We start from the raw sequence: 24,382 nt of genomic DNA, 5'->3' as shown, positions 1-24,382 counted from the left end.
CAAAATGACTGCCAGCAGACATTGACCACTGCCTCAAGAAGTAGAGCAACGAGATACAGACGAGGATTGAAAGTGGTTTAGAACGTCAAAGTTTCGCGAAAGCGGAGTCACGGGCAAGTCAGAGCAACCCCTCCGAACTTCTCCGCATGCGCCGACTTGCGGGGCCGCGGCTGCCTGAGTATACGGGTTGATGCCTCAGGCACCAGGGCATTCTGGTGATCACCAGTAGGTTGATGTGGTAAGCCGAGAGGTCAGACACCTCGGTATAGTCTGATACCTAGATTTAGGATTCTTAGGATTCATGTTTATTACAGGGTCACCCTACGTATAAGTGATTTTTGAACAATGTCTTGATTGTAGAGCTTCTAAGGCCCTGGGATCAGATACCATTATGTACCTCCCGGAATACATGACGCGAGCTCCGAACAATAGCATCTCTCAGACTAGTTAGTATTCGCCTAACAAGCCCAGCATCTGTCCTCCATTTGCTGGATGGATATGTCGGACTTCGTACTGTCTCTGTGTACCGCATCACACACTCCGAACTTCACGTGTGCTGGAGGTCGTCTCGGTGCGCGGGGAGTCCCAGGCTACCGGCAGTAGCCTAGTCAAGAACATCGAGATCCGAGCACAGGACAGGGATCTCCTGGGAAGCATCGGGTGGTCAAGGTCAGGTTATGACCTGCTTGCGTTTGTGAGGTTGTGGGGAATCTGGCCATTCTCCCGGAGTTTTGCATATGCGAACTCCTGTCGCGGCGGTCGCCCAAGATAGGGGCTTGCGTTCTGCATCTTGAACCATCTATCGGATACTCTTTCAGTCGTTCGGGGTAGAGTACAAGTCCAATGCTGCTTGTGACCGGGTGACTGCTTCCTTGAGTCCGGCCAGTGGTGCGGTATTACTCTGCATCGATTGAAGATGGCCATGCAGCTGCTTCATCAGCGCTTTAATCTCGGGGTCATCGTCCAGCTAGATTGGTGGTGATGGTCAGAATATGAGGTTCCTGTAGTAAACGAAGAGCTGAAGAGTCTTACCTCGTCCAAGGTTACTTGGCTCTTTTTAGTATCCAGAAGTGTAAATTCAGCGCCCCCTTGGCGGTTGGTTTGTGGTAGCTCATCAAGCTGGCGCAGAACAGGATGTTCCTAGCAACATCAATGTCAGTTATCGTTGCGTCCGTCATTCTAGTAGGGGGTTTACGCCTACATTTTTCATCTGTCTCTTCCTCTCGGTCTCCGCTCGCTTGGCATTCTTCTCCATTTCTTGTAGCGACGATTTCTCATCGGCGAGAAGTGCCTCCTCCTTGGCAATCTCAGCTCTCAGGAGATCCGAGCTATCCTTGACCGTGGCGAAGTTGGCCTCTAGGGAACGCTGTGTATGGTCAACTCTATTCGTCGGGTCATCGTTGATGTGGAACGTACATGTTCGGCGAGCGCAGACTCGTAGTCGAAGTTGGAGTCCTTTGTTATGGGCGGAAATGGCATTCGAGGTAGGCGTTTCCCAAGACTATCGGTTCAAAACAAGTCAGCAACAGAGTAATTGACAACTGCGACAAGGTTGATCGCTCGCCAGTAAAGCAAGTCGACAGGAGAGAATGTAAACATACTTGTGCACCACGGCTCGAAGCGCACTCTGCGCCTCGATGCGCTTCTTTTCATTCTGCTGGCGTACTATCACTGGCCGCTCGAGTGAATGGAACAAGTCTCGGACCTTATCCTGAACAGGTTCTGGCAGAGTAGTCCATTTTGTCTTGATGGTTTTCTCAGGGATGCGGCGCACACTCGGTTTCAAGTAAGCGTAGCGTTTGCGAGAGTCGTTTTCCAAATTACCGGCATCTCCATCGCGGGAGCGCTTTCGCTTGGGAGGCATGGTGGTGTCGTGCTGAGTGGTGTTGTGGTGTTGATCATTTGTGAAGTCGAGGCCGGCTAGACGCGTCGCCCAAAACAGGGCGGTGGGGCGTGAGATCGGCCGCTAATGTACATGCCCCTCCGAATAAACACGGCATACTGGTCTGGACCTACTTGTAAACGAATTGAGGTATTTTGAGTTTGATTATAGGTTATTGGAAATCATTATTTCAGACCTCACTCAGAGGAGCTTTTATCACATAGGAGTAATTACTGTACGTCAAAACCGGAATCGTTACTTCTACATATACGTACACTCGAAGCCACCACCTCTTCAATGCACAACCCTTCACCCAGATCTTCAGGCTGATCGGTGTAAAAGAACTCTCCGAGCAGACGTCGTGCCTGATTCCTATCGCTGATGCCAAGACGCCGCGCCACATGCGCAGAGTGAAGAACAAACCATGAGCGTGTGTTTTTGTTACCCTTGGACGCTAACACTCCTAGAACAAGCATCCAGAGTAGCAAGTCAGGCGCGGCCACCAAGAGGTAAGGAACTCGGGGTGCAAGAGTGTCCTTGAAGGTTTCCACCATGTGGCGCACGATAGGCAGAGATTGGAGATGAGAGACACAGGCCCATAAGTATATTATAATAGAGTAGCGGATAGGCGGGTTAATATAATCATTGCTCGTGTGTAATGTTGGATTGTTGGCAGGGATAGCGGAGAGGAAGTCGTGTTGAAAGATGGCGAAAAGCTCATTGTCGGTAGGCTCTACGATTTCGGGATATACTTTGCCAAGCTCGAAATGCTGGATGAGCCTCGTGAAGATCGTGAGAAAGTCCTTCAGAGATGGAGAAATCTCTGTGTACCATGGGGAGCTAGCAGCAAAGCGAGAGCCGAGAGTCGCGATATAGGGTGGGATTACGAATCCGATTGCGTGATCCTCATTAGGCCTTGGATGAAAAATGGCGGGCTCGTGAAGTACCTCGCTGCGAAATTTCGCCGACATTGGGATGATCGGCGGTTTGTTCTGCAGGGCAGCATACCCCGAGACAGCGCTGGTCGTATTAGCGAAGAAGACAACGGACATTAAAAAGGGGATTTGTACTGGTATACGCTGGAAAGTGTCATGTACTCGAATGCATCAAGACCGCCAGCTAGTTCTATAAGCGTAGCCAGGCCTTTCATATGTGTCTGTAGAGCCGCAAATTCGGCATTGATAGTCTAAGCAGACTACGAGTTAGCAACTTGGAAACCTACGAGCTTCGAACATAAATCATTCATCGGTCAGATCGGAACTCCATACCTCGATTGTTACGATTGAACCAACACTTAATACTGTAGACTCTGCCACCGCAGTTACGGGATTCCGCAGTAAATCGTTCAAGGCCCTGATGGCGTTTGTTCGAAACTTTATGCAATCTCTGAGTGACTTTTGGGTAACTACAGAGGAAACACCATTGCGAGATTCAAGAGCCGCCTTATGTCCAGCCCCGATGCAGAGTTTGGTGTAGAGGAGCGCCGGGGAAACGAGCGACCTTTCAGTCCACCAGGTGTTCATCCGGTCAGCATTAAACGGGTACGTTTTGGGAATCACGTAGGATCTGTCTGAGAAACATTTTCAGCGCCATCGGCGAATATGATAAAGTTAATGGTAAAGTAGATAACCTACAATGATGAAAATACACATGCATGGCGTTGTTCATTGGCACAGGGTTAGCGAGAAAAGGGTCGGCATGGTTCTGGCTGATGACGGTGGATGCTTTGACTGGCAGTATACTATTATCATATATCGAATGAGGAAACTGTGTGTTATTTCCGTGAACGTTTTCCATCTCGTTCTCTTCTCGCTGCGGCGTACGGGCACTGAACGGCTGGAACGATTTCAACCGATCAATAGCCTCTTTCTTCCTTCGCTGATTGGCTTTTTTCGCAACAAATGACTTGATTTCCCTTCTCATGCTGGTAAATGGCGAAACATCAGCCTGGGTATTCACAAACATAAACCCACGATGCCCCGGCTGAGGTATGGGGCGCCGGGTCCCGTCATCTATCGGGGTCGATGTTTCCTGTAAAGAAAATATTAGAGACTGAGCTTCAGGTCTTAGACACACGCACATACAGGCATGTAAAATTTATCCTTAGGCATTTCTTCGAAGTGTATGACCTTTCGACAACTGCCCAGGGATGGTAATATATTTCACGCTTGTGTGAGGGTGGGTCGATGGGGGATAAGAGTGTAGGCGACAGTAGAAAAGACTAATGACAATCTTCCATAAACCCCGTTCGTAATGCGAACTTTCTGGTTCAAGCTTGGGGCTCAAGCCTATGGAAGTGATGATCCAGAATGGTTTCAGACCAGAGGGGAAATGAATGCGGGAGAAGGAGAGGGAAGTGCTATTGGGGCCACGACTGCCAATAAGAGTTTCCAAGCGTCCCTAACCGAGCGGGGCCATGCAAATCGTGTCGAAACGAGCGATAGGTCGAGAAATCCTCCGTCCCTGACCCGTGTATCTTCGTATCTTCAGAACTAGGCTATAAGTCTTCATTTTATCCAGTACGCACTAGGTTAATCAATCTTCCACGCCTTTCGGAGATTGCTAGCGTCTGTGGAGGGGCTTCTTCTAAACGTCTGGGGGCCTGATAATGAGGAATGTAAATCAGCTTCGGAATAATTGATCTTAGGCCGCCTATAGCAATAATCTTTCAATTCTAGCTGGCAGTCAGAGTTGAGCCAAGATTACATAAACCCTTGATCGACGGGTCCTTGGAGGCTCAAAATAGGCAACCCCAATAAGAACATTAATTCTATTATAGCACTTTATGGAAAGCTTGTTTTTCTTCCTTTGTTTTAAAACCAAGGACATTTGAAAATATACTTCAAGGCACCAGCCTAACGAGGAAGACGGATCGAGATAATATATATCCAGAAGAGTCTTCCAATTGACGGGTAGCGGTGCGCTTGGGTAAATTTAGGGACCGACAGGCAAGATAAAGACAATTGAACTCAGAGGCTCTGTACGCCCGAGGGTTTCTAGTTTAAGTAAATGGCTGGAAGTAAATGCTGCTTTCGGAGAAATCCTAACACCCGGCCTGATCATTGATATGAATGGAACCTACTCCTGTATTTGATTAAGGTTAATTCACCAGACATCACCTAGGTTCTATCTTCGCCAAGGTACCTGTACGAAAGAATGTAGCTTGCAGTAGAAGTGGAAGTTCAAACCATGTCGCTCAACACAAGTCTCGCATGACCTGTCTCGATGGAACAATATTAAGAAAGTTAGACGAACCATGCAGACCTTTTTATACTGATAGGAATGTAATGATAGGAACTTGAAGCGGAAAAGCGCGACTACCAAATTGATCATGGCAACGCGACATTATGTAGCATTCATGCTGAATGGTATGAACAGAGAATATTTGACTGTCCCCGCAGATACAAAATATGTGGCGGCATCTCAGAGCGGGGAACAAAATCACAGAAAGATCACAGAGAGGCAGAGAAATAAACATCATCACAAAAGCCTCCCTCCTATACAAAGAAAAATTGGTATCATGTCAAGAACGAACGCCCCTCTCACCCAGCCTGGGGGGACAGAAGCCACCTAACCGCTGAACCGCTTGGATTGCCGGAGAAACAACAAGGTGCGTCAAGATTCATCCGGGGGAATTAATGAACGAAAAAAAAAATCGAAGAAATAGATCGTGGTCACGTCACAAGGGCATCTCTCATCGAGGCATTACCAGCCCGTTGATCGTTTTCATATCGGCCAACTGACTCTGTAAGATTTCATTGCCACGGAGCAGATCCTCAAGCCAGTCCGCGGCCTGGGTGAGCATGGCACTTTTGCTGAAACCACCACCACGAAGGCCGGGAACCAGGGAGCAGAGATCATCGAAGCCTTGACGGATGAGATTGCGCCGTTTTTGCTCCGAAAGGATATGGTTGGTCCTTTTCTGCTCTTCCGATAGATTCTCACGGGGAGTCTTGCTTGTTGGAGTGACTCTCGCCTTTCGGGATGTATCCGTCGATGCACGTCGGCCCTTGGCGATGCTGGGAGTTCGGGATTTCCGGGATAGCGATCTCGAATCATCCTCGTCAGAGTATTGATCACCATTCGCCTTGACGGTACGCTGTCGTTTGCGGGGTTGAGCGCTATCATCTTCATCGGCCTGACGGAAGGCGGTGCGTTGACCATGGGTACCGACTACACGCTCGGGACTGGGAGCCCGCGTGTTGGCTGCGCTGGTCTGCGGTTCGAAGCAGTCCAGATGATCTAGCAATTCCCTCGTGCGAGTCTCCATATCGGGCTGGTCAGGGGGTGCGACATAGCCTTGGTCCATGAAGCTTCCGTCCGAGCCCCAGTGCAGACCACGAACTTTGCGAGAGGGGTGCTGGTCTTCCGGAATCGGGTCGCGCACGTCAAAGAGCATCTCGGAAGTGTGGAAGCCGGTGGGAACCCGAGGTCGAGACGGGGAGGAGCTAGATGCTTGTGCGGGAGCCATGTGATGAGAGTCTCGCCGGCCATGAGCACCATTTATGTTGATTGGTTGGCCTACAAAGGCCTGCTGGGCCAGAGTAGAACTGAGACCGGTCTCGTTCACGTTATTTTGATACAGCATTGAGGCTGCTGCATAGATATCGGGACCGGCGATGCCGCCGTTCATCAAGTTCATTTTGAGGTTTTGTGGTGGAAATGAGGGTTGCGACAGTGAAGTCGTTGAGCCCTCGAAGGTGGGCGGAAGTTCGTCAGTCCAATCAAAGTTGAGACCGGAGGGTTTATTTTGTTGGCCTCGAAGCCAGAAGTCATTCGTAAAGTTGTTGGCATTCATCGTGGTAAAGAAGTTGTCGAGCATATTAGATTCGTTATCGTCAAGGAGAGGGAGGCCGGGGGGCAAGGCCGGAGCCTGTTCGAAAGGAGTGTCCATCGGGGAGAGGAAGGCGTCTGGTGACTGGTTAGAAACAACGTGGTGAAAAACCGAGGGCAAAACGTCGCACTTACAGCCAAATGGTCCAGCAGGTGGTGGGGAGGTACGTCCAGGGTGTACTTCAGGGCCGGATCCATCCATGATCAAATGCGATGCGACGAGAGGGTGTTCAGGAGGCGACTGAGCAAGACGTCCGGAGTGCAGAGGTGCTGCTCTGAAGGATCGAGAGCAGCGGAGACCAGGACGACAAGATCATGCCTTGGCTAATAATTTCGGCGTCCGACTATCGCCCGGGCTCTGTACAGAAATCGAGTCCACCGACTTTGATAACGAGAGATCGGCCAGCGTACGGGGGAACTCGAACGGCGAGAGATATGAGGGAGGGATAACGAGGAACTGGCAGAGGATGAAATCAAGGAAGTAAAGAGGGTGGTTTGGGACGAAAGAGGAGTCAGAAGCGAAAGAAAGATGCTTCAAAAGCTGGGGAACAAAGTGTGGAGTTGTTCTCTCGTTGCCATCCCCATCACCAGGCCCTTGCGATCACATGTGAATTCTTTTTTTCTTCTTCGGTCGCGTGACGTAACGGGTATACCAAAATTACCACTTATAATACAGCCGCGCTAGCACTACGGTCCAACGACTAAGCAACTACGAAGTAGTCTTCCTACCATCAGCGGTACAAACTCCGTACCAGGTGTCTCCAGCCCAAAAACTCCGGGGGAGCCGCCCCGAGGCCCTGAGAACTCTCGGCATCTTGAACTCTCTCCTCTCTCCGACCCGAAATCAAAACGTGGAGTACAGTATTGAGGTCTGTGCTAGTGGGACTACTCCCAGCCTTGTTCTTGACATTCTGGAGAATTTCATGGCGTCCGCCAGGATTCGATCCTTCCCTTATCTGGCCCTTGGTTAAATCACTCCCCTTGTTCAGCCAGAGCCCCGCATCAACCACCATCTCCAAATTGCTTCGACGGATGATCGGCCACTCCTTGTCGTGCCCCTGAAAGATACTTGCCAGTCTCCAAAGCTGCTGGTCACGGCGGGGACTTACTTCCCCATCAGGAACCGAGGTCTAACCCCCATTCGACCATATCCCCCCAATACATAAGCTTCCCCCGTTACACAGATCCACGGTTAATCGGAGGGGAGTCTAGCAAAAAAAAATAAACGATCGTGCAGCTTTCCGAGGGCTTCCCCTCAATTTCAAAAGTCAAAAAATATACAATACTACCCAACTTTTGGACAGCCTTGCCTGGTCATCACTGTAGGCCACGAGCGACTGGGGCTGTGATTGGACACGCTCTCCCTGTCCCACCCTCTTAATTGTCCCCAGACGTCCTGGACACGCCAATTAGTCGTGCCCCCTCCAGTGTGATGCTTATTCTACCTCCTCGCGGATCAGCTTATGGATGTTACCGGCACTATGGAACCTGCAGTCCGGCTAAGTCTCCGTGACAGGCACTTTCGAGTCCGGGTCTTGAAGCCGTAAGTTCTTCCGACCTTCTGCCGGGTACAACGCCATTCTCAAATTAGGGGGAATCCACTGGGAATCTAGAGCTGATCACCCACCGGTCTATAGCATCCTACGTGCGTACGCATTGGGATATTTGTCATCGGTCACACCCAAGCTCGTCACCTATGTCCGACGGCTCAGAAGTCAGGACTGGTCCATCAGACAAAAGATTCAAGAGGTCAGTAGCCAGACGTTGGTTTGATTGCCCAGTCTACGATGGATGATGTCACCTCATCCCACGTGCTCAAACTGCCCTCTATTCGTAATTGCCCAAATCAGTGTAGGCTGACAGTGACTACAGCTTGCTTGTGTTCTCGCCCGGCCTCTGCGGGTGAACAGCTTCCCAACGTTCTGTGCAGCCCTCATTGGTGGATCAACCTTGTTCCCGGTGTTGCTCTATAGAATCTATGCATCGATCGCAGCTAGCCTATCTCAAGGTGACATCCGAATTTCTCAAAGGGCAAATCGACTGATTCAATTCGTCACTGCCTTCCTATCAGCACTGATCAGTTTCGAACTTTTGAACAAGAACCGCACTATCTCACGACGAGATGCCAGAGCCAGAAGACTCTCATCGGTGCAAGATGAGCCCGGCAAAGATCTGGTCGATGCCCTCGAGCGCCCGCACCCGGAGTTGGTGGGACGGACGATGGATCTCACAATTTTCACCGTCACGAGAGCCGTGGACGTGGTAGCCTGCATGGCTTGGAGCCACTGGGCTCGCCGTCGCAAAGCCCAGAACCGCTGGACCATCGTAGAGTCCTACGTCCCCGGCCTGGCTGACGCTGGAGTCTTTGCAATGAGTGCAGCAGTGGTCATGTGGGCATGGTTTTATCTCCCCGAGAGATTACCCCGAACATACGAGAAGTGGATTGGGGAAGTTGCCAAGGTCGACCCACGGCTGATCGAGGCCCTCCGTCGTGTTCGTCGGGGGAATTTCGTGTATGGAAAGGACACCGGGCAAGCGCCTCTTTTGGAATCCATGTGCAGGGACTTTGGCTGGCCTGAGGTATGGGGCGACCCTTCAAAGACCATCCCAATTCCATGCGAAATGGTGCACATGGGCTGCGGCCCTAATTGCGAGATACACGCGGTGTCTCGGTTTGCCAGAACCTTTAAGATTGCCTGTGCAACCTACATACCACTGCAGATCGTTTTGCGCCTGCGGAAAATGAGGGATCCGGCCGTATTACGCCGGGCCGTCTCCGAGGGTGCTCAGTCATCTGCCTTCCTTGCGACTTTTGTCAGTCTATTCTACTACGCTGTCTGCTTGGCCCGGACACGCATTGGACCCAAGGTCTTCGATCAAAAGACAATCACGCCGCTAATGTGGGACTCTGGTCTCTCTGTGGGAGCCGGATGTCTCATGTGTGGATGGAGTGTATTGGTCGAACAAGCACGGAAGAGACAGGAGTTGGCGCTATTTGTGGCACCCCGGGCGGCAGCCACGGTGTTGCCACGATTGTATGAAAAAAAGGTATGTTCGAGCCTCTTCTTGCCCACCTCGTTGTGTTACACGGCTTGCGGTTGAAGACCCTCTCCCAACTTTAAACAAAGGGGGTGTGTGGGTCGGCTGCAAATGCCTTGATTGTCACGAGTGCTAATGAATTTTTTTTCTCTTGGCTTTAGTATCAAAATCGCGAGCGCATTGCATTTGCGGTTAGCGCTGCTATTCTTCTCACCACTCTTCGCGAAAGGCCAAAGTTGATTCGAGGTGTTTTTGGCCGCATTACTACGAGTGTATTGAACTAGTGTGGACCTAGCGTTGGCAGCGATGGCGGTTTTTCACTTAGCGATTTGTATAACTAGTATTCACCCTTTAGGCTCGTTTGAACCCAGATCATTGTCTGGAAGGCGCTTCTACTAATGCCTATAGGCTTAATATTTACTCTGTGTTGACTGGAGATTACAAATGATGTGACCAAGATGAGCCTTTCCAACACAATATGGCAGAAACCAGTGAGACTTTCACCATCGTGTAGAGTAGGAAAATGTTTATCCTAGCTTCTCGTAGGCCAAGACTAGCATATACCCACCCAATTAATGAGGAAAATTAGCACATTCGTACATATCGAGATTGAATAGTCCAGACTCATGCAGATCCCGGCCTTATCGATATGAGATTATCGTCACGTGCAGGGCTGCGGATACCTTCAATCTCCGGGATCTGAAGTGGTCCGATTCCTCTGCAAATCCCAGAACCATGATTTCCAGGATGGTTCCCTCATGGGGGCGCTGTACAGTAACGGGGAGCATACCTCAAAGTTCATTCTACCTCCGAAGGGGGTTCTCGACGCAGAGAAGAGGTTCTTCTCAAGGAATTCATTCCTACACCAGAAGCAACATGCCTCCGCGGCACCCTTCAACACACCCCAATCGCAACAGCGCAATACCTCTACGATGTGAGTGTGGCCTGTGGTCTATTTAAGATATTTATGAGTCCATTATACACTAACATCTCCCAATCAGGTACTATACAATCAGTATGATCCTCGGAACCGTTGCACTTGCCTATGGCTCCGTACCTTTGTACAAAATGGTGCGCCTCTCCCTTCTTATTGATGACGTGCAAAATGCCCCCTTGGCCTCAATTGACACACGAATATAGATCTGCCAGCAGACCGGCTGGGGCGGCCAGCCAATTCTCACCCACCGAGTCGGCGACGGCGATACGGCTTCGCGCGTAACCCCAGTCACCGACTCCCGACGCCTCCGTATTACCTTCAACGGATCCGTTTCCGATGTGCTCCCCTGGAAGTTCACACCGCAACAACGAGAGGTCCGAGTTCTGCCTGGTGAGACGGCCCTGGCTTTCTACACTGCGACCAACAAGGGTCCCCAGGATATCATCGGAGTCGCAACGTATAGCGTGACCCCGGGCCAGGTGGCACCATACTTTAGCAAGATTCAGTGCTTCTGTTTCGAGGAGCAGAAGCTGAATGCGGGCGAGTCGGTGGACATGCCTGTCTTCTTCTACATTGATCCCGATTTTGCAACGGATCCGAATATGAAGGGCATTGATACGATCACGTTATCTTATACATTCTTCAGTGAGTCAACTCTTTTTCTTGTTCTTTTAGGACTGTACTGACCCGGAGCAGAGGCGAAATACGATGACAATGGGGTTCTGAAGCCTATTCAGTCCTGATACAACCTCCTTGAAAAGACGATTATACCTTCGGACGATGAGTGCAATCAGCTTAGCTGATTCGTGATCAAGAAGGATCTAAAATCTCTCTAGCAGGGCTTCGAGTCAACGCTGACCGAGGGTTCACTGTATCAATCTCTCATCTCCACAAAAATTGTGACTGTACGATATCTCTAGAATCAGAAGGGAGGCACAAAACCCGGTAGAAATCTCAATCTGTACATATATAACAAAGAATAAAATCTCAACCATTTCCGTGTCGGGTTCAACTAAAGAGTGCTGCTCGCTGCCAGTTCCTCGAGAAAGCGTGCACGGACCACTGGTTAATTAGGCGCGCTCCCGACGCGTTCCCCCAATTTCGCATTTTCTAAAGCCCACCTCACATCTAACCATCACATCCACCAATCCACTGCATAATGGCTTTGCTCGTTGACAAGCTGCGTCCTCGGACCCTCGATGCGCTCACATACCATCCCGAGCTGTCAGATCGTCTCCGATCCTTGGTAAGGCCAAACACGCGGTTGCACCGAAACGCGCACCTTCTCACTTACTCTTCCTTTGATTACAGGCTCAGAGCGGAGATTTCCCTCATTTGCTCGTCTACGGACCATCAGGTGCTGGCAAAAAGACACGTATTATCGCAACTCTTAAAGAGCTATACGGCCCCGGTGTTGAGAAGATCAAGATCGATGCCCGAGTCTTCCAAACCACGGCCAACCGCAAGCTCGAATTCAACATTGTCTCCTCCGTCTACCACCTCGAGATTACTCCTGCCGATGTCGGAACTTACGACCGTGTGGTGGTTCAAGAATTGCTGAAAGAAGTCGCCCAGACACAACAGGTGGATCTGTCCGCGAAGCAACGGTTCAAGGTCGTCGTGATTAATGAAGCCGACCACCTCACCCGTGACGCACAAGCTGCGCTGAGACGCACGATGGAAAAGTACAGCCCGAACTTGCGATTGATTCTCCTGGCCAACAGCACTTCCAACATCATTGCCCCGATTCGCTCGCGTACCCTGCTGGTCAGGGTAGCTGCACCGACCGAAAACGACATTTGTTCCGCACTCCGAATCGCCGCTAAGCGGGAGGGATGGACCGAGGCTGATGGCTTGAACAAGAGGATTGCGAAGGAGAGTGGTCGGAATCTGCGTCGTGCATTGCTTATGTTCGAGTCAATCTATGCGCAGAAGTAAGTAGCTCTTCAAGCGTGCATTGGCATAGGCGATCAAGCTCTAACAGGCGCGTCATCACAGCGAGAAAGTGACGGACAGCACTCCAATCCCGCCTCCGGACTGGGAGGCACTTATCTCGGTCACAGCAGACGATATCGTAAGGGAACGAACACCCGCCCAGCTTTTGCAAGTGCGCGCTCGACTGTATGACCTGTTGACGCACTGTATCCCACCGACAACCATCCTCAAGGTATTTGAATGTATCATGAATATGACACCCGAGACATGACTAACAACCGCTCCCTTTTAGACATTGACGTTCATGTTGGTGTCAAAAGTTGACGATGTGCTCAAGCCGGATGTGATCAAATGGTCTGCCTTTTACGAGCATCGGATCAAGCTTGGCAGTGTAAGTTATCAGGGCCGTCTAGAAAGATTTGACCTGTGCCGGTGCTGATACACGTGCCATTATAGAAAGTGATTTTCCACCTCGAGGCCTTCGTGGCCAAGTTCATGCGCATTTACGAGAGGTTAGTCGATCCCGAATTACTCCATTCGATACACTTCCACTAACATGATTATAGCTGGACTATGGGCATGGACTTCGAGTGAAATGACTCAAACAAATCGATCAATGAATGATGATTGTACACTACGCGGGGAGCCTCAGCTCGCGGTCCAGTTTGTTTTCTGAGCCTCGGCAGTTTGCGTGGGATTCTACATACCTGGACCTTTAATGCTCGCCTCAATTTTTTTTTCTATTATCAATTTTCTCTCGGCGCATCGTGGCATTTTGAGTTGGATTCGGGCGTTTTTATGTCACTAGAGCTACGCATTGGATATTCAAGCATCTTACGCCTATTCTACTTTCTTTCGTATCGTTGCAACAATCTACCTGACCTTAAATTGTCTCTACGCTTGTATTGATCTCTTGACAATATTGCAATCCCCGGAAGTTATCTCCTCGTAGCATCTGGGCGTGGGAAGTACAACAATCTGGGTTGGTTGTAGACCTACGTCATTGCATATCGTCACCGAGCCAGCTTTCGAGATTACTTTAGCTGTCACGGTCTTATTTTCCCTCTCTACAAAGGAAACTCTCTAAATATCCCGCTATTGATTTTCAACAGTCATTAAATTTGATCAAGATGTCCGACCCTAGGCTGGTTGAAATGGAACCCGGTGGCGAGAGCACACAGTATTGAAACCCAAGAACAGAGTTTCGCCCTGCGATATGTCGATATTAATACTCGTTGACCAGATATGAGTCCATTACCGAATTCATCCAACCGCCGGAAAAGCAGACCGGGCAGCTCGGTGGTAACCCAGCCCTTTGATACCTTAGATCAATCGCATTTGGGGCATAGCTAATGATGGAACCATAGGAGGCCAGCCGCATACCAAGAGTGAAATCAAGACCACCTTTGGCTCGGGCGAGAATGGCACAGGCAACGGAGGAAATGGAGAAGAATATGCTATGGCACAGAGGCTGGGAATGGGAAAAGTTGCTGAAGGCATCAACAAAGGTAATTGACAGTCATGTATCCTTCGGTCTAAACTCCTAATATAACGACGAGAAAGGCATCTAACCCCAAATATGGTGCATAACGATTCAAGTATGATGCGCACAAAGCTGACAGATAATGTACAGAAAATCGGAATTCCGACAACCCAGTCGATGCAGGAGCCGCGAGAACTAGGAGAGAGCAGGGGTATGGGCCTGGCTCTGGCTTGGGGGCTTAATTTGGCACGGTGATATCGGCAAGGAAAGGCATGGCGCTAAGGCCATGAGAGAGGGCGTCGCGGTTTATTGAGGGGAGGTAGGGCTGGAGGAAGTGGTCTTGGGCGGGTTCTCGAGGGCGTTGGTTGGCAGGGGAGGGTTTCTGCGAGCGCGCTTGAGGGATTCGAGGGTGACACCATTGCCGAGTTTGGTGATTCCGACAACGGGCGGGTCATCCTTCTTGACGAATTCCCAGAGACCTAGCAAGAGAATTGTTTAGCATGGAGAAATGTCGGGTTAAGATTGTGATGCCAACTCCCAAAAAAAACATACCCGGCAACTTGTGGCCAGCCAATCTGAATGCCTCCCGGGCAACCTTTTCGTGCAAATCTCCCTTCAACTCAAAGACAACTCGGCTAACGGGCAACCGGACCGTCCAGTAGTCGAATTTACCTTTACCCTTACCCATACGCTGCTCGTTACCCTTGGTGTAGACACCAATGTTGGCGCTGACACGCTTGTACAACTTGTAGTTCATGCCACGTAGCCGCCTCTTGATCGTTTCTTCTGCGATCTTGAGGGCTGAAGCCGGCATCCGACGGTCGTGATCCTTCATGCGAAGACCAAAGTCTCCCCACACCACTGTTGTTCCGCGAGTTGATCCTCCAGTAGCGACGTGTGGGCGACCCTTAGGGGACTTGGATTTCTCGGCAAACTTTGGAGTAAGCCAGTCCAGGGCGGGTGATGTGGTAGAGAAGCATCGTGCAAGAGAGAAAGTAGCTAGCGACCCGGACAGGCCTGTTTCAACAAATGTTAGTTTGGTGCCCTGACGACCATTGGTTTGGATGGGGATAAATCCATACATGTTGGCCGGGTGCAGGCCGACAGAGGCCCTGTGAACATCTTCATCTGAGGACCCATTGTGACCGGGGAAAGGGCGACCAAAGGATGCAACGAGCGACTTGTTGGTTGCTTTGGCGCAAGACGACGGCACTTTTCGATGTCCGAGTTCCCCAAGGGCACTAGTCCCAATCGGGTCTAAGTACTGTGCACGTGCCCTTCGTGTTCCTTAGTCAGCAGTCACGTCGCCCGTTCGTGTCCAGCGCGTCAACGCAGGCAGCGTTGCCTGACTAGGCGACAGGAGCTTCCTTCATCCTCAATTGTCTTTCTGCTCTGTGTCCGTACTTCACAGATCACTTTGACAGTTGGTTTACCAAGATGCCCTCGGATATTCGGAGCTTCTTTGGAGGCAAGCCTGCACAGGATTCAAGCAATCCTCCCAAACCCTTAAAAGAGGTAAGCTCGCATAGATCTACATGTTTTTCGTCTCTGCGTTTCCACTTTCGAATCATCTTCCAGCTTGCTAATCTGGGTTTCTACGGTCCAGGATCCCTCAACTGCACGGAAACGGCGTATGATCCCACCTCTTATCCAAGTCCATCTCCAGTACTAATGATTTTGACAGGAAGCAGAAAGGTCGTGGACGACAGCGATGATGACGAAGATGTAGCGCCAGCGAAGGCACCGACACCTAAGACAAAACCAAAGAGTCAACCGTAAGCTTGTTATCCCTCGCTTGGGTCTATATCAACTTTCATTTGTCTGACAATCGCTGTGTTGAACCAGGAAACGCGAAGAACAGAAAGGCGAACCTACAACTAGCTCGGACTATTTTGCTTCGACGAAGAAGCGAGGTCGGCCATCCAAGGCCTCAACTGAGTCGAAGCCCGAAGAAGCACCCGCCAAGTCCTCCCGAACCACAGCACGGGAAGCTACGAAGAAGACCAAACAGGTTGTTGACGACGACGAGGGCCTTGGTGGAGACGATATCTTTGCAAGCGAATACAGCAAGAAGAAGGATGATGACTACCTCGCCGCAGATAGTGATGATGACGACAATTTTGAAGTGCTAGAGGTCAAACCGACAACTGCAGCCTCTAGGAAATCTCGAAGCAAGCCCTCGGTTCTTGATGAAGACGATGATGTAGTCATGGAAGATCTTCCCAAGATTGCTCCCAAGGCCGCCAGAGCCGGCCGAAAGCGAAAGTCAGAGGCCCTCATCGACGAGGACGAGGATGATGACTACCAGGAAACGAAGAAGAAGCCAGCATCTCGAGCTAAGTCGACTGCCTCTCCTGCTGCCAAGAAACCAAGGGCCACACCCAAGAAGAAAGATCCAGAACCGGAGAACCCTGAGATTCAGTCAATCTTCGACAGCATTCCGACCATTAAGCCGCCATCGCCACCTCCCGAGAATGGAGAGACCAAGAAATGGCAGTTTGGCGCGCAGCGTTCTCGCACACCCCCGACCGCTGGCACCAAAGAACTTCCTGTCGGCGCTGAGAACTGCTTGGCGGGCCTGGCGTTTGTATTTACTGGCATCCTTGATACACTGGGTCGCGAGGAAGGCCAGGAATTGGTGAAGAAATACGGCGGCAAAGTCACTGGAGCCCCTAGCTCTAAAACCAGTTTCGTCGTTCTCGGCAGTGACGCAGGTCCCAAGAAGCTTCAGACCATTGCAAAGTTTAATATCACAACCATCAACGAGGACGGTCTTTTCGAACTCATCCGCCGTTTGCCCGCTAATGGTGGCTCCGGACAAGCCGCAGAAAAGTACGCGGCAAAGCAGAAAGCGGATCAAGAAAAGGTTGAAAAGATGGCAGCCGAGATTGATGCTGAAGAAAGGAGAAAGGAAGCAGCCAAGGCCAAGGCTAAGACACAGCAGAATGGTCCAACTCCGCTTCCAGCTCAGGGCCCGCCGGTTGATGATCAACTTTGGACGACCAAGTATGCGCCCACCTCAATCAACATGATCTGCGGTAACAAAAGTGCCGTCGAGAAAATCCAGAATTGGTTACGGAACTGGCACAAAAACGCAAAGGGGGATTTCAAGAAGGCCGGACCGGACGGCTCAGGCGTGTATCGTGCCGTCATGATCCATGGTCCACCAGGAATTGGCAAGACTACAGCTGCACACCTGGTAGCGAAGCTTGAAGGATATGATATTGTTGAAACCAACGCCAGCGACACCAGAAGCAAAAAGTTGGTGGAGAATGGTACCTTGGGTGTTTTGGACACGACGTCTTTGCAAGGCTACTTTGCCGGAGAAGGAAAGAAGGTTGAAAGTGAGAAGCGCAACCTCGTCTTGATCATGGATGAAGTCGACGGCATGTCAGCCGGTGACCGTGGAGGCGTTGGTGCAGTCGCAGCAATCGTCAAGAAAACCAACATTCCGATTATTCTCATTTGCAACGAACGACGACTACCAAAGATGAAGCCCTTTGACCACATCACCTTCGATGTTCCGTTCAGACGCCCGTCGATAGATCAACTCCGTGCCAGACTTTCTACCATATGCTTCCGTGAGAAGATGAAGCTCCCTCCGTCTGTGATGGAGGCTCTGGTGGAAGGCTCACATGCTGATATTCGACAAATCATTAATATGCTATCTGCAATCAAACTGGACTTGTCAAACATGGAGGATCAGTCAGGCATCGGTTTCGACAAAGGCAAACAGATGGCCAAGGCATGGGAGAAGCATGTTATACTCAAGCCCTGGGATATCACAAGCAAAATCCTCAACGCGCAAACGTTCGCACCAAGCTCCACCTCAACACTCAACGACAAGACGGAACTTTACTTCAACGACCACGAGTTTAGCTATCTGATGCTCCAGGAGAACTATCTGCGCACCAATCCCACTCTCGCCACAAGCTATGAAGATAAAAAAGAGAACAATCTGAAACAACTGGAATTAGTTGACAAAGCAGCATCAAGTATCAGTGACGGAGATCTCGTGGACCGCATGATTCATGGAACCCAACAGCAATGGAGTTTGATGCCGACCCACGCTATCTTCAGCTTTGTACGACCGGCCAGTTTCGTATTTGGCAACATGAGCGAGAGGCCACAGTTTACCACATGGCTTGGCCAGAACAGCAAGCAAGGCAAGATTCCAGTTCCGCACATGATGTAGATACGTTGACTAACCTTCATCCCTTCTAGGCAAACTGTCACGTTTCGTGAAGGAGATCCAAGGTCACACGCGTCTCCGGACTTCGGGCAATCGCGACGAAATTCGTCAGCAGTATATGCCCTTGCTTTGGGACAAGACCGTCAAGCGTCTCAGAGACGAAGGCAAGGAGAGTGTGGATGAGGTCATCGACTTTATGGATGCATACTTCTTGACGCGTGATGACTTTGACGCGATGGTTGAACTTGGCCTGGGGCCCATGGATCAATCCAAAGTCAAGCTGGAGACTCAGACCAAGGCCACCTTCACACGCCTCTATAACCAACGGTCACATCCGCTTCCATTCATGAAAGCGAGCAATGTCGTTGCGCCGAAGAAGGAATCCAAGGACAGACCTGACGTGGAAGACGTCGTTGAAGAGTCGGACGAAGAAGAGGTTGTGGATGAGGCCAAGGGTGATGATGAAGAAGAGGAGCTGGACTTGAAGAAGGACAAGTACGTCAGCGTACCCAAGAAGAAGGCTGCTGCTGCCAAAGGCAAGAAGGGAAAGAAGGCCACCGCCGCGAATGACGATGGATTCATCGATGATAGCGAGGAGAAGCCGAAGAAGGGCCGCAAGGCGAAGCCCAAGGCTAAGGCTTAGGATGCATGTTTTGTACTATATCACCTTTTTTTGTGGTGCATGCCTTTCCTTTGATATTTGCCAGATCCCAATCCAAATTATTACGAATTGAGGTTCAAACCGCCCCTCTAGGCAGAGTAGCCGTCGCCAGAACGTTGTATTTGGAAACATTGGTCAAATTGGTTGTTCGCATCATAATTCTCCTGCTTTCTCGTATCTATTTGCAGCACATCATAACACCTTCCCAGGCCTGAAGCTTGACATTTGCACCCTCTTCGATTGGAATTCTCCTTTGGAGCGATGAAGAAGCCATCCAATCGACTTCTATCGATGTAGGGATTTTCCAGGCAACATCCTCGCCAGTCCAGTTCATCACCACCAACCACTTTTGTTTTGTTTGAGCACCTGTCCTTAAATATGCATAAACCTGCTCGTTTTCAAAGTCCACGTCCTGGTAATCACCATACACAAAGACATCCCTATGAGTCTTGCGGTCCCGTAGAGCGAGCTGCCAGTATTGCCAGACAGACAGGTCTCGTTCCTGGGACTCCATCTGCGCTTTCACGTTCACTGTTTTGAAGTCATCATTCACTCTCATCCAGGGTATCACGTTGGGCCCTGCAAATCCTGAATTGGGCTCGTCGTTCCACTGCATTGGCGTTCGGGCGTGATCCCTGGCTTTTTTCTGAAGAAGGTCTCTTGCCTTGTCCATTTGCATCGGATCATCGGCATAGAGCTTCTTCGTCTTCTGCCAAAAGTTGATGCTTTCTACATCCTTGTAATCAACATCCGGATCCCATTCGGCTGAAAAGTTTCGCATCCCAATCTCTTGACCCTGATAGAGATACAAGGTTCCGCCGAGAGTCGACTGCAGAAGCGCAAGTAGCTTGCTACCACGCGCGCGGAACCTGTCGCTATCATCTACATAGCGTGAAACAGACCGAGCTTGATCGTGGCACTCTAGAAAGACCGTATTCCATCCATCCCATTCGATCATCTTCCTTTGCCAACCGGACAATATTTGTTTAAGCTCTGTCAATTTCCAGTCACGCAAACTCCATTTTGATTCTCCTTTGGTCTTGATATCCGCAATTTCCATGTGGTCAAAGATAAAAATCATGTTCAGTTCTTTAGCTGTTGATCCCACCGTTTTGATAATTTCGCTCATATCACTGACATATGGCGTTTCCCCCACAGTGATAGTGTCATACTTTGACAGAACATTGTCATATATTCCATGCATGAATTCGTGGAAACGCGGCCCATTGGTATAGAACCGCTCGCCGGGTTGGAACTCGCAGTTTGGTTCAATGACTGGAGCGTCAGGGAAGGACGGATCCTTGGAAATCAAGTTGATTACGTCCATTCGAAATCCAGAGATACCGCGGCGTAGCCAGAAGTGCATGACCTTGGAGAGATTAGTTCGTCGTATGCCAACAACCAAAGTCTCAGTAAGTGTCGACTCACATCGTGAACAGCAGCGACAACATCAGGATTTTCCCAGTTCAAATCAACTTGCTCCGGTGTGTGGAGAGTCAAGTAGAACTCTTGGCTTGTTCTATTCCAAGTCCACGCACTCTGGGAATCGTTCAGAATCTGGGCCCAATTATTCGGAGGTAAAGGTTTCCCCGCCGAGTCGTATCCGCGTGCTGGTTTCCAGATGTACCAATCGCGCTTTGGAGAATCCCTTGACTGAGCAGAGTCCAAAAACCAGTCATGCTGATCTGAGGTATGTGTGACAACGAGGTCCATAATGAGCTTCATATCGTGTTTCTTGAGGGTTTCGATCAGCGAGTCGACATCGGCCAAAGTTCCATAGCGAGGGTCAATTGAATTATAATCAGCGATATCATAGCCCATATCAACTTGCGGAGACCTGTAAACTAAAAAACGATGTTGTGTTAGACTTATAAAGCTTGAGAATGGCATGCCGGTTATTGATGTTGGGCTTATATGTTCGGTATAGAAAAAAGATGCTACTCACTAGGGCTTGTCCAGATAATGTCGACTCCAAGACTTTTCAAATAAGGCACTCTCTCGGTAATGCCACGCACACAGCCCCAGCCATCTGCCTGTGCTGCAGATTTACTGCTCATGAAACTTGCGGGGTAAACTTGGTAGACCACCGCTTCTTTCCACCACTTGGGGGTTGCATAATTAGAAGTTGCCATGGTTGTGACCTTGGAAACGAAGATTCAGAGAGTCAGCACAGATCTCTGTTAGAGAATGCCCAAAGCTGAAATCCTTGGTTTCAAATAACAACACTGCTGGGTAAAATATTGTTAACCGTTGTGTTTCTCGTCACTTAGTTCATGTCCTTAGATTAGGAATTTACCGGCACAAGGTCCCAAGTCTTGGTTATGGTCTCAGTGGTTCCACAGGAATCGCTGATAGTCTTCAGGGAAAAGAATCGAGGTGGAAATCATTCGTATGCGGGGTGTAGAAACAAGACTATACATGTGTTTGCAACAACCACGTGCATGTATCACACGTAAGGACAGCCAGTACTCCTAAATATATTCGCAACACCGGATTGTAATTTAAAGGTTGGTTTAACATATAGTACAATGTCAATCGTTCTCGAAACCCCGCATGATAATGGAGAGAAACTAGAATCCCCGCTTTCTTGGGGTACAACGGAGGCAGAGCTATAATTCACTCTTGATACTAGTATAGAAGAAGGATATCTATAAGTCAAATGGAAAACTACATGAAAGCAGTGAAGAATGGATAATGAACTGTGAGAGACATTTTAGATGCTTCATAATTTGGCTAGATAGATGCTAGATACAGAAAAGACTTTAGTAGTGACACATCATTCATCCCGTGAGATCACCAATAAGCGGGAGATTTACAGACCCATAGGTCAGATCTCCTGAGGGGTTAACTGTACGATGTATTTAGATTACACCGAAGATATACCGAACCCGACTTTTATAGGTCAGAAACTTACCAAAAGGACCATGAATTGTTCACTAGCGCAGTAAGCGCTACAAGTATGATGCTAATAGAATAGGAGGTTGGTAGAGACCGCCTCTCGCAATTGCAGCTAATTAAGCTGCTTTCGTCATATACAGATCAGCGGGCGTTTCAATTATACATTTTAGTCCAATATTAAACTTGAGACACAATGCTTAGACAAAACGTGATATGTCTTCGGTCCCCAAGTAGCTTATTTAGATCTCTTCGCCTCGTCCTTAGCTTATCTTCCTACATATTTCTGCAATGATTATCTCGCTACGTACATCAACACAAATGAAGACTAGTGGTGAAATGAAAAAAAAAATCATTCTCCCACCTCGCGATCATCGTCCCATCGCACCCAGCTCATAACACGCCAGCTAAGAGTCTTCTCACGGATTTTCTTCCCCCAGATGAAGAACGGAATCCAACAAATCAGAACACCGCCACAAATGGCTGCCATCTCACCGTAGGCTACATTATAACCATGAGTGTCTACCCAGGGGTTGGTGTAGAAGCCCAACAAGAAACCAAACGCAGACTTGAAGGCGAGCTGGGTAACGACAATCTCTCCTGCAATCGGACGATAGCTGTCAATTGTGTACACGAGAGATACATTTGTAGCTTGCGTGATTGTAAAGTTGACTGTATAAATGTTAGTAAGGGACTTTACCCACATAGAGAATTTCTGGAGGTGGGCCTTACTCAATCCAATACCCAGGGTTGGGACGATCCAATGCATATGCCACTTGATACCACATCCATACAACGCGAGGGCAAGTGGTCCCGTAATAGCACCGATCATGATAGCTGGTAGACGCATCTCTGGCTCTCGAATACCACCATTTCGTCGAGTAAAGTAGTCCGCTACCCAGTCGGAGAAATTACCACCAAGAATGATACCGAAGAAACATCCAATAACAGCTGAGAAAAAGCAAAGGCCCGATTGCCATGCCTCAAACCCGTAAGCAGTGTTGAAGGCGGAAGCAACATTCGACGTGATTGCGGTGATGAAGCCGATTGTTACGGACATGACCAGGGTCGCCCAGAGAACAGGAGGCAGGATCAAGAGCCCCACAGGGCGAATTGTCATATGCCACAGAGATTCATGGGTATATTTGCCATGGTAGAGTTTGAGTCCCTGTAAGAGGCCGACACTGCGACTGGCCGGCTCCACGGAGGCTACTTCATGAACTGTAGAAGTGCCCGCCTCTTCACCCTTGGTACTTCGACAAATACGCTGCCCCGAAGAAGTCAGGGTAGTAACAGTGCCATCGGATGCGATATTCCTGATGTACGCAGTTTCGGGGAAAGTCGCGTACACAATGAGCGTGACGCTGCCAATTAAGGCAATCGCCACGTAGTAGATATATCGCCAGGGATGGAGCTTGACAATGAAGCCATCAATGATAGCGCCACTCGCGACACCCAGGTTCAGCGAAGCATTGTACAAGCTAGGCATTTCATTAGTGAAGAACCAGTCACAGCGGAACGAGAAGAGACATACGCAGTGATAGCTCCACGCTCATGCAGGAAGAAGACATCAGCGATTGTCACAGGTGCCAGGCACTCTCCAGCACCTGCAGCGATACCCATGAATATTCTAGCCACGAGGAAGTTGGCGTATCCTTTGCCGACCGCACACCAGATTGCAGTGATCGTGTATAGAGTGAACGCAGTCACGTATACTGGACGGCGACCATACTTGTTGATGAGGGGCATCCAGAATAGATTACCCAGACCCTGGAAAAGTGCGGTGCAATTGAAGAAGTACGCGGTTTTGGCGATCGGGCCTGCCATTCCGGTTTCCTTCCAGTTGGGAAAGAAATCTTGCGCTGTCTGCAGGATGGCTAGAGTCGGACCGGCTGCGAGGAAATTACACAAGATCATGGCGAAGCAGACGGCCACTGCTGTGTATAGTTTGAACCATCGTGGCCTAGGCATTTATAAGATACAACGGCACGTCAAAGAGCAACGATGATAAGAACGGGGGCGGGCTACCTACCAATTGAGAGGATCTTTGGGATCGGATGAAGGGGTTGGAACGAGAATGACCTCGTTCGTTTCAGCATCTCGCAGACGCAGATGGCCCAGTGTTTTCACCTGAGCATTGCCAATCTTTTCATCGAGCCCAGCCAGATCTCCTGGTCGGCGTTCTCTGACTTGCGTGTCCGACATGGTCGAGTATGGTCTTGGGCGGAGACTAGCAGAGAATCCTCGCCCCAAGACGGTGCAGCTTTGGCGTTATATACATGCTCGACAGAATCACAAGCATCTCGAGCCCGTCAGTCATGCGGGGGGACCCCACACAATTCCGGGGTAGCTGAGTGAGGCCCACATCCCGGAGGCATTGACGAGGATGGATTCTCCCCAAGGGCCAATCGCAGATTCCAATACGAGAGCTGACCGCTCCACCTTTTTCCACCGTCAATTCAGAGTGGTAAAGCAGTTGATTAACCGGTTCCCCATGATCAGCCCCAGATATCATTGCGCCGTGG

At 49.8% G+C, this 24,382-nt stretch overlaps 9 protein-coding genes across 9 annotated transcripts; 4 read left to right on the top strand and 5 right to left on the bottom strand.

The window, feature by feature from the left end:
- Nucleotides 1–814: 814 nt before the first annotated feature.
- N7496_009143 (uncharacterized protein) lies at nucleotides 815–3,993 on the bottom strand (the record flags this gene model as incomplete). Its single annotated transcript, XM_056702057.1, has 10 exons — nucleotides 815–967; nucleotides 1,033–1,140; nucleotides 1,202–1,366; nucleotides 1,417–1,501; nucleotides 1,602–1,966; nucleotides 2,122–2,902; nucleotides 2,953–3,068; nucleotides 3,151–3,452; nucleotides 3,517–3,913; nucleotides 3,967–3,993. The coding sequence occupies 10 exons, from the start codon at nucleotides 3,991–3,993 to the stop codon at nucleotides 815–817; spliced, it is 2,499 nt and encodes an 832-aa protein (XP_056551057.1).
- Nucleotides 3,994–5,576: 1,583 nt separating this feature from the next.
- N7496_009142 (basic helix-loop-helix domain-containing protein) lies at nucleotides 5,577–6,917 on the bottom strand (the record flags this gene model as incomplete). The annotated part of the gene is made up of 2 exons (XM_056702056.1): nucleotides 5,577–6,793; nucleotides 6,851–6,917. The coding sequence occupies 2 exons, from the start codon at nucleotides 6,915–6,917 to the stop codon at nucleotides 5,577–5,579; spliced, it is 1,284 nt and encodes a 427-aa protein (XP_056551056.1).
- A 1,261-nt stretch (nucleotides 6,918–8,178) lies between these two features.
- Nucleotides 8,179–11,434, top strand: N7496_009141 (cytochrome c oxidase assembly protein; the record flags this gene model as incomplete). The annotated part of the gene is made up of 7 exons (XM_056702055.1): nucleotides 8,179–8,258; nucleotides 8,353–8,464; nucleotides 8,588–9,763; nucleotides 10,426–10,688; nucleotides 10,756–10,825; nucleotides 10,895–11,336; nucleotides 11,388–11,434. 7 exons carry the CDS (start codon nucleotides 8,179–8,181, stop codon nucleotides 11,432–11,434), a joined length of 2,190 nt encoding a protein of 729 aa, XP_056551055.1.
- A 416-nt stretch (nucleotides 11,435–11,850) lies between these two features.
- On the top strand, nucleotides 11,851–13,220 carry N7496_009140 (replication factor C subunit 5; the record flags this gene model as incomplete). Its single annotated transcript, XM_056702054.1, has 6 exons — nucleotides 11,851–11,937; nucleotides 12,003–12,625; nucleotides 12,690–12,858; nucleotides 12,919–13,017; nucleotides 13,083–13,138; nucleotides 13,193–13,220. 6 exons carry the CDS (start codon nucleotides 11,851–11,853, stop codon nucleotides 13,218–13,220), a joined length of 1,062 nt encoding a protein of 353 aa, XP_056551054.1.
- A 536-nt stretch (nucleotides 13,221–13,756) lies between these two features.
- Nucleotides 13,757–14,351, top strand: N7496_009139 (uncharacterized protein; the record flags this gene model as incomplete). The annotated part of the gene is made up of 4 exons (XM_056702053.1): nucleotides 13,757–13,806; nucleotides 13,870–13,928; nucleotides 13,994–14,134; nucleotides 14,260–14,351. 4 exons carry the CDS (start codon nucleotides 13,757–13,759, stop codon nucleotides 14,349–14,351), a joined length of 342 nt encoding a protein of 113 aa, XP_056551053.1.
- A 64-nt stretch (nucleotides 14,352–14,415) lies between these two features.
- On the bottom strand, nucleotides 14,416–15,249 carry N7496_009138 (mitochondrial 54S ribosomal protein uL16m; the record flags this gene model as incomplete). Its single annotated transcript, XM_056702052.1, has 3 exons — nucleotides 14,416–14,588; nucleotides 14,662–15,126; nucleotides 15,192–15,249. 3 exons carry the CDS (start codon nucleotides 15,247–15,249, stop codon nucleotides 14,416–14,418), a joined length of 696 nt encoding a protein of 231 aa, XP_056551052.1.
- Nucleotides 15,250–15,546: 297 nt separating this feature from the next.
- Nucleotides 15,547–18,944, top strand: N7496_009137 (replication factor C subunit 1; the record flags this gene model as incomplete). The annotated part of the gene is made up of 5 exons (XM_056702051.1): nucleotides 15,547–15,624; nucleotides 15,716–15,740; nucleotides 15,794–15,884; nucleotides 15,955–18,275; nucleotides 18,334–18,944. The coding sequence occupies 5 exons, from the start codon at nucleotides 15,547–15,549 to the stop codon at nucleotides 18,942–18,944; spliced, it is 3,126 nt and encodes a 1,041-aa protein (XP_056551051.1).
- Nucleotides 18,945–19,140: 196 nt separating this feature from the next.
- Nucleotides 19,141–21,103, bottom strand: N7496_009136 (glycoside hydrolase family 13 protein; the record flags this gene model as incomplete). The annotated part of the gene is made up of 3 exons (XM_056702050.1): nucleotides 19,141–20,331; nucleotides 20,391–20,806; nucleotides 20,908–21,103. Coding segments are annotated over 3 exons (1,803 nt in total), but the record flags the coding sequence as incomplete, so codon positions are not given.
- A 1,106-nt stretch (nucleotides 21,104–22,209) lies between these two features.
- N7496_009135 (uncharacterized protein) lies at nucleotides 22,210–24,062 on the bottom strand (the record flags this gene model as incomplete). Its single annotated transcript, XM_056702049.1, has 4 exons — nucleotides 22,210–22,529; nucleotides 22,590–23,338; nucleotides 23,392–23,820; nucleotides 23,890–24,062. 4 exons carry the CDS (start codon nucleotides 24,060–24,062, stop codon nucleotides 22,210–22,212), a joined length of 1,671 nt encoding a protein of 556 aa, XP_056551049.1.
- Nucleotides 24,063–24,382: the final 320 nt, after the last annotated feature.

The sequence above is a fragment of the Penicillium cataractarum genome, assembly GCF_028827025.1.
Source record: "Penicillium cataractarum strain IBT 29864 chromosome Unknown utg000008l, whole genome shotgun sequence".
NCBI lineage: Eukaryota > Fungi > Ascomycota > Eurotiomycetes > Eurotiales > Aspergillaceae > Penicillium > Penicillium cataractarum.
Note: the sequence above shows the minus strand (reverse complement) of the source record. Positions and strands in the feature narration are given on the sequence as shown.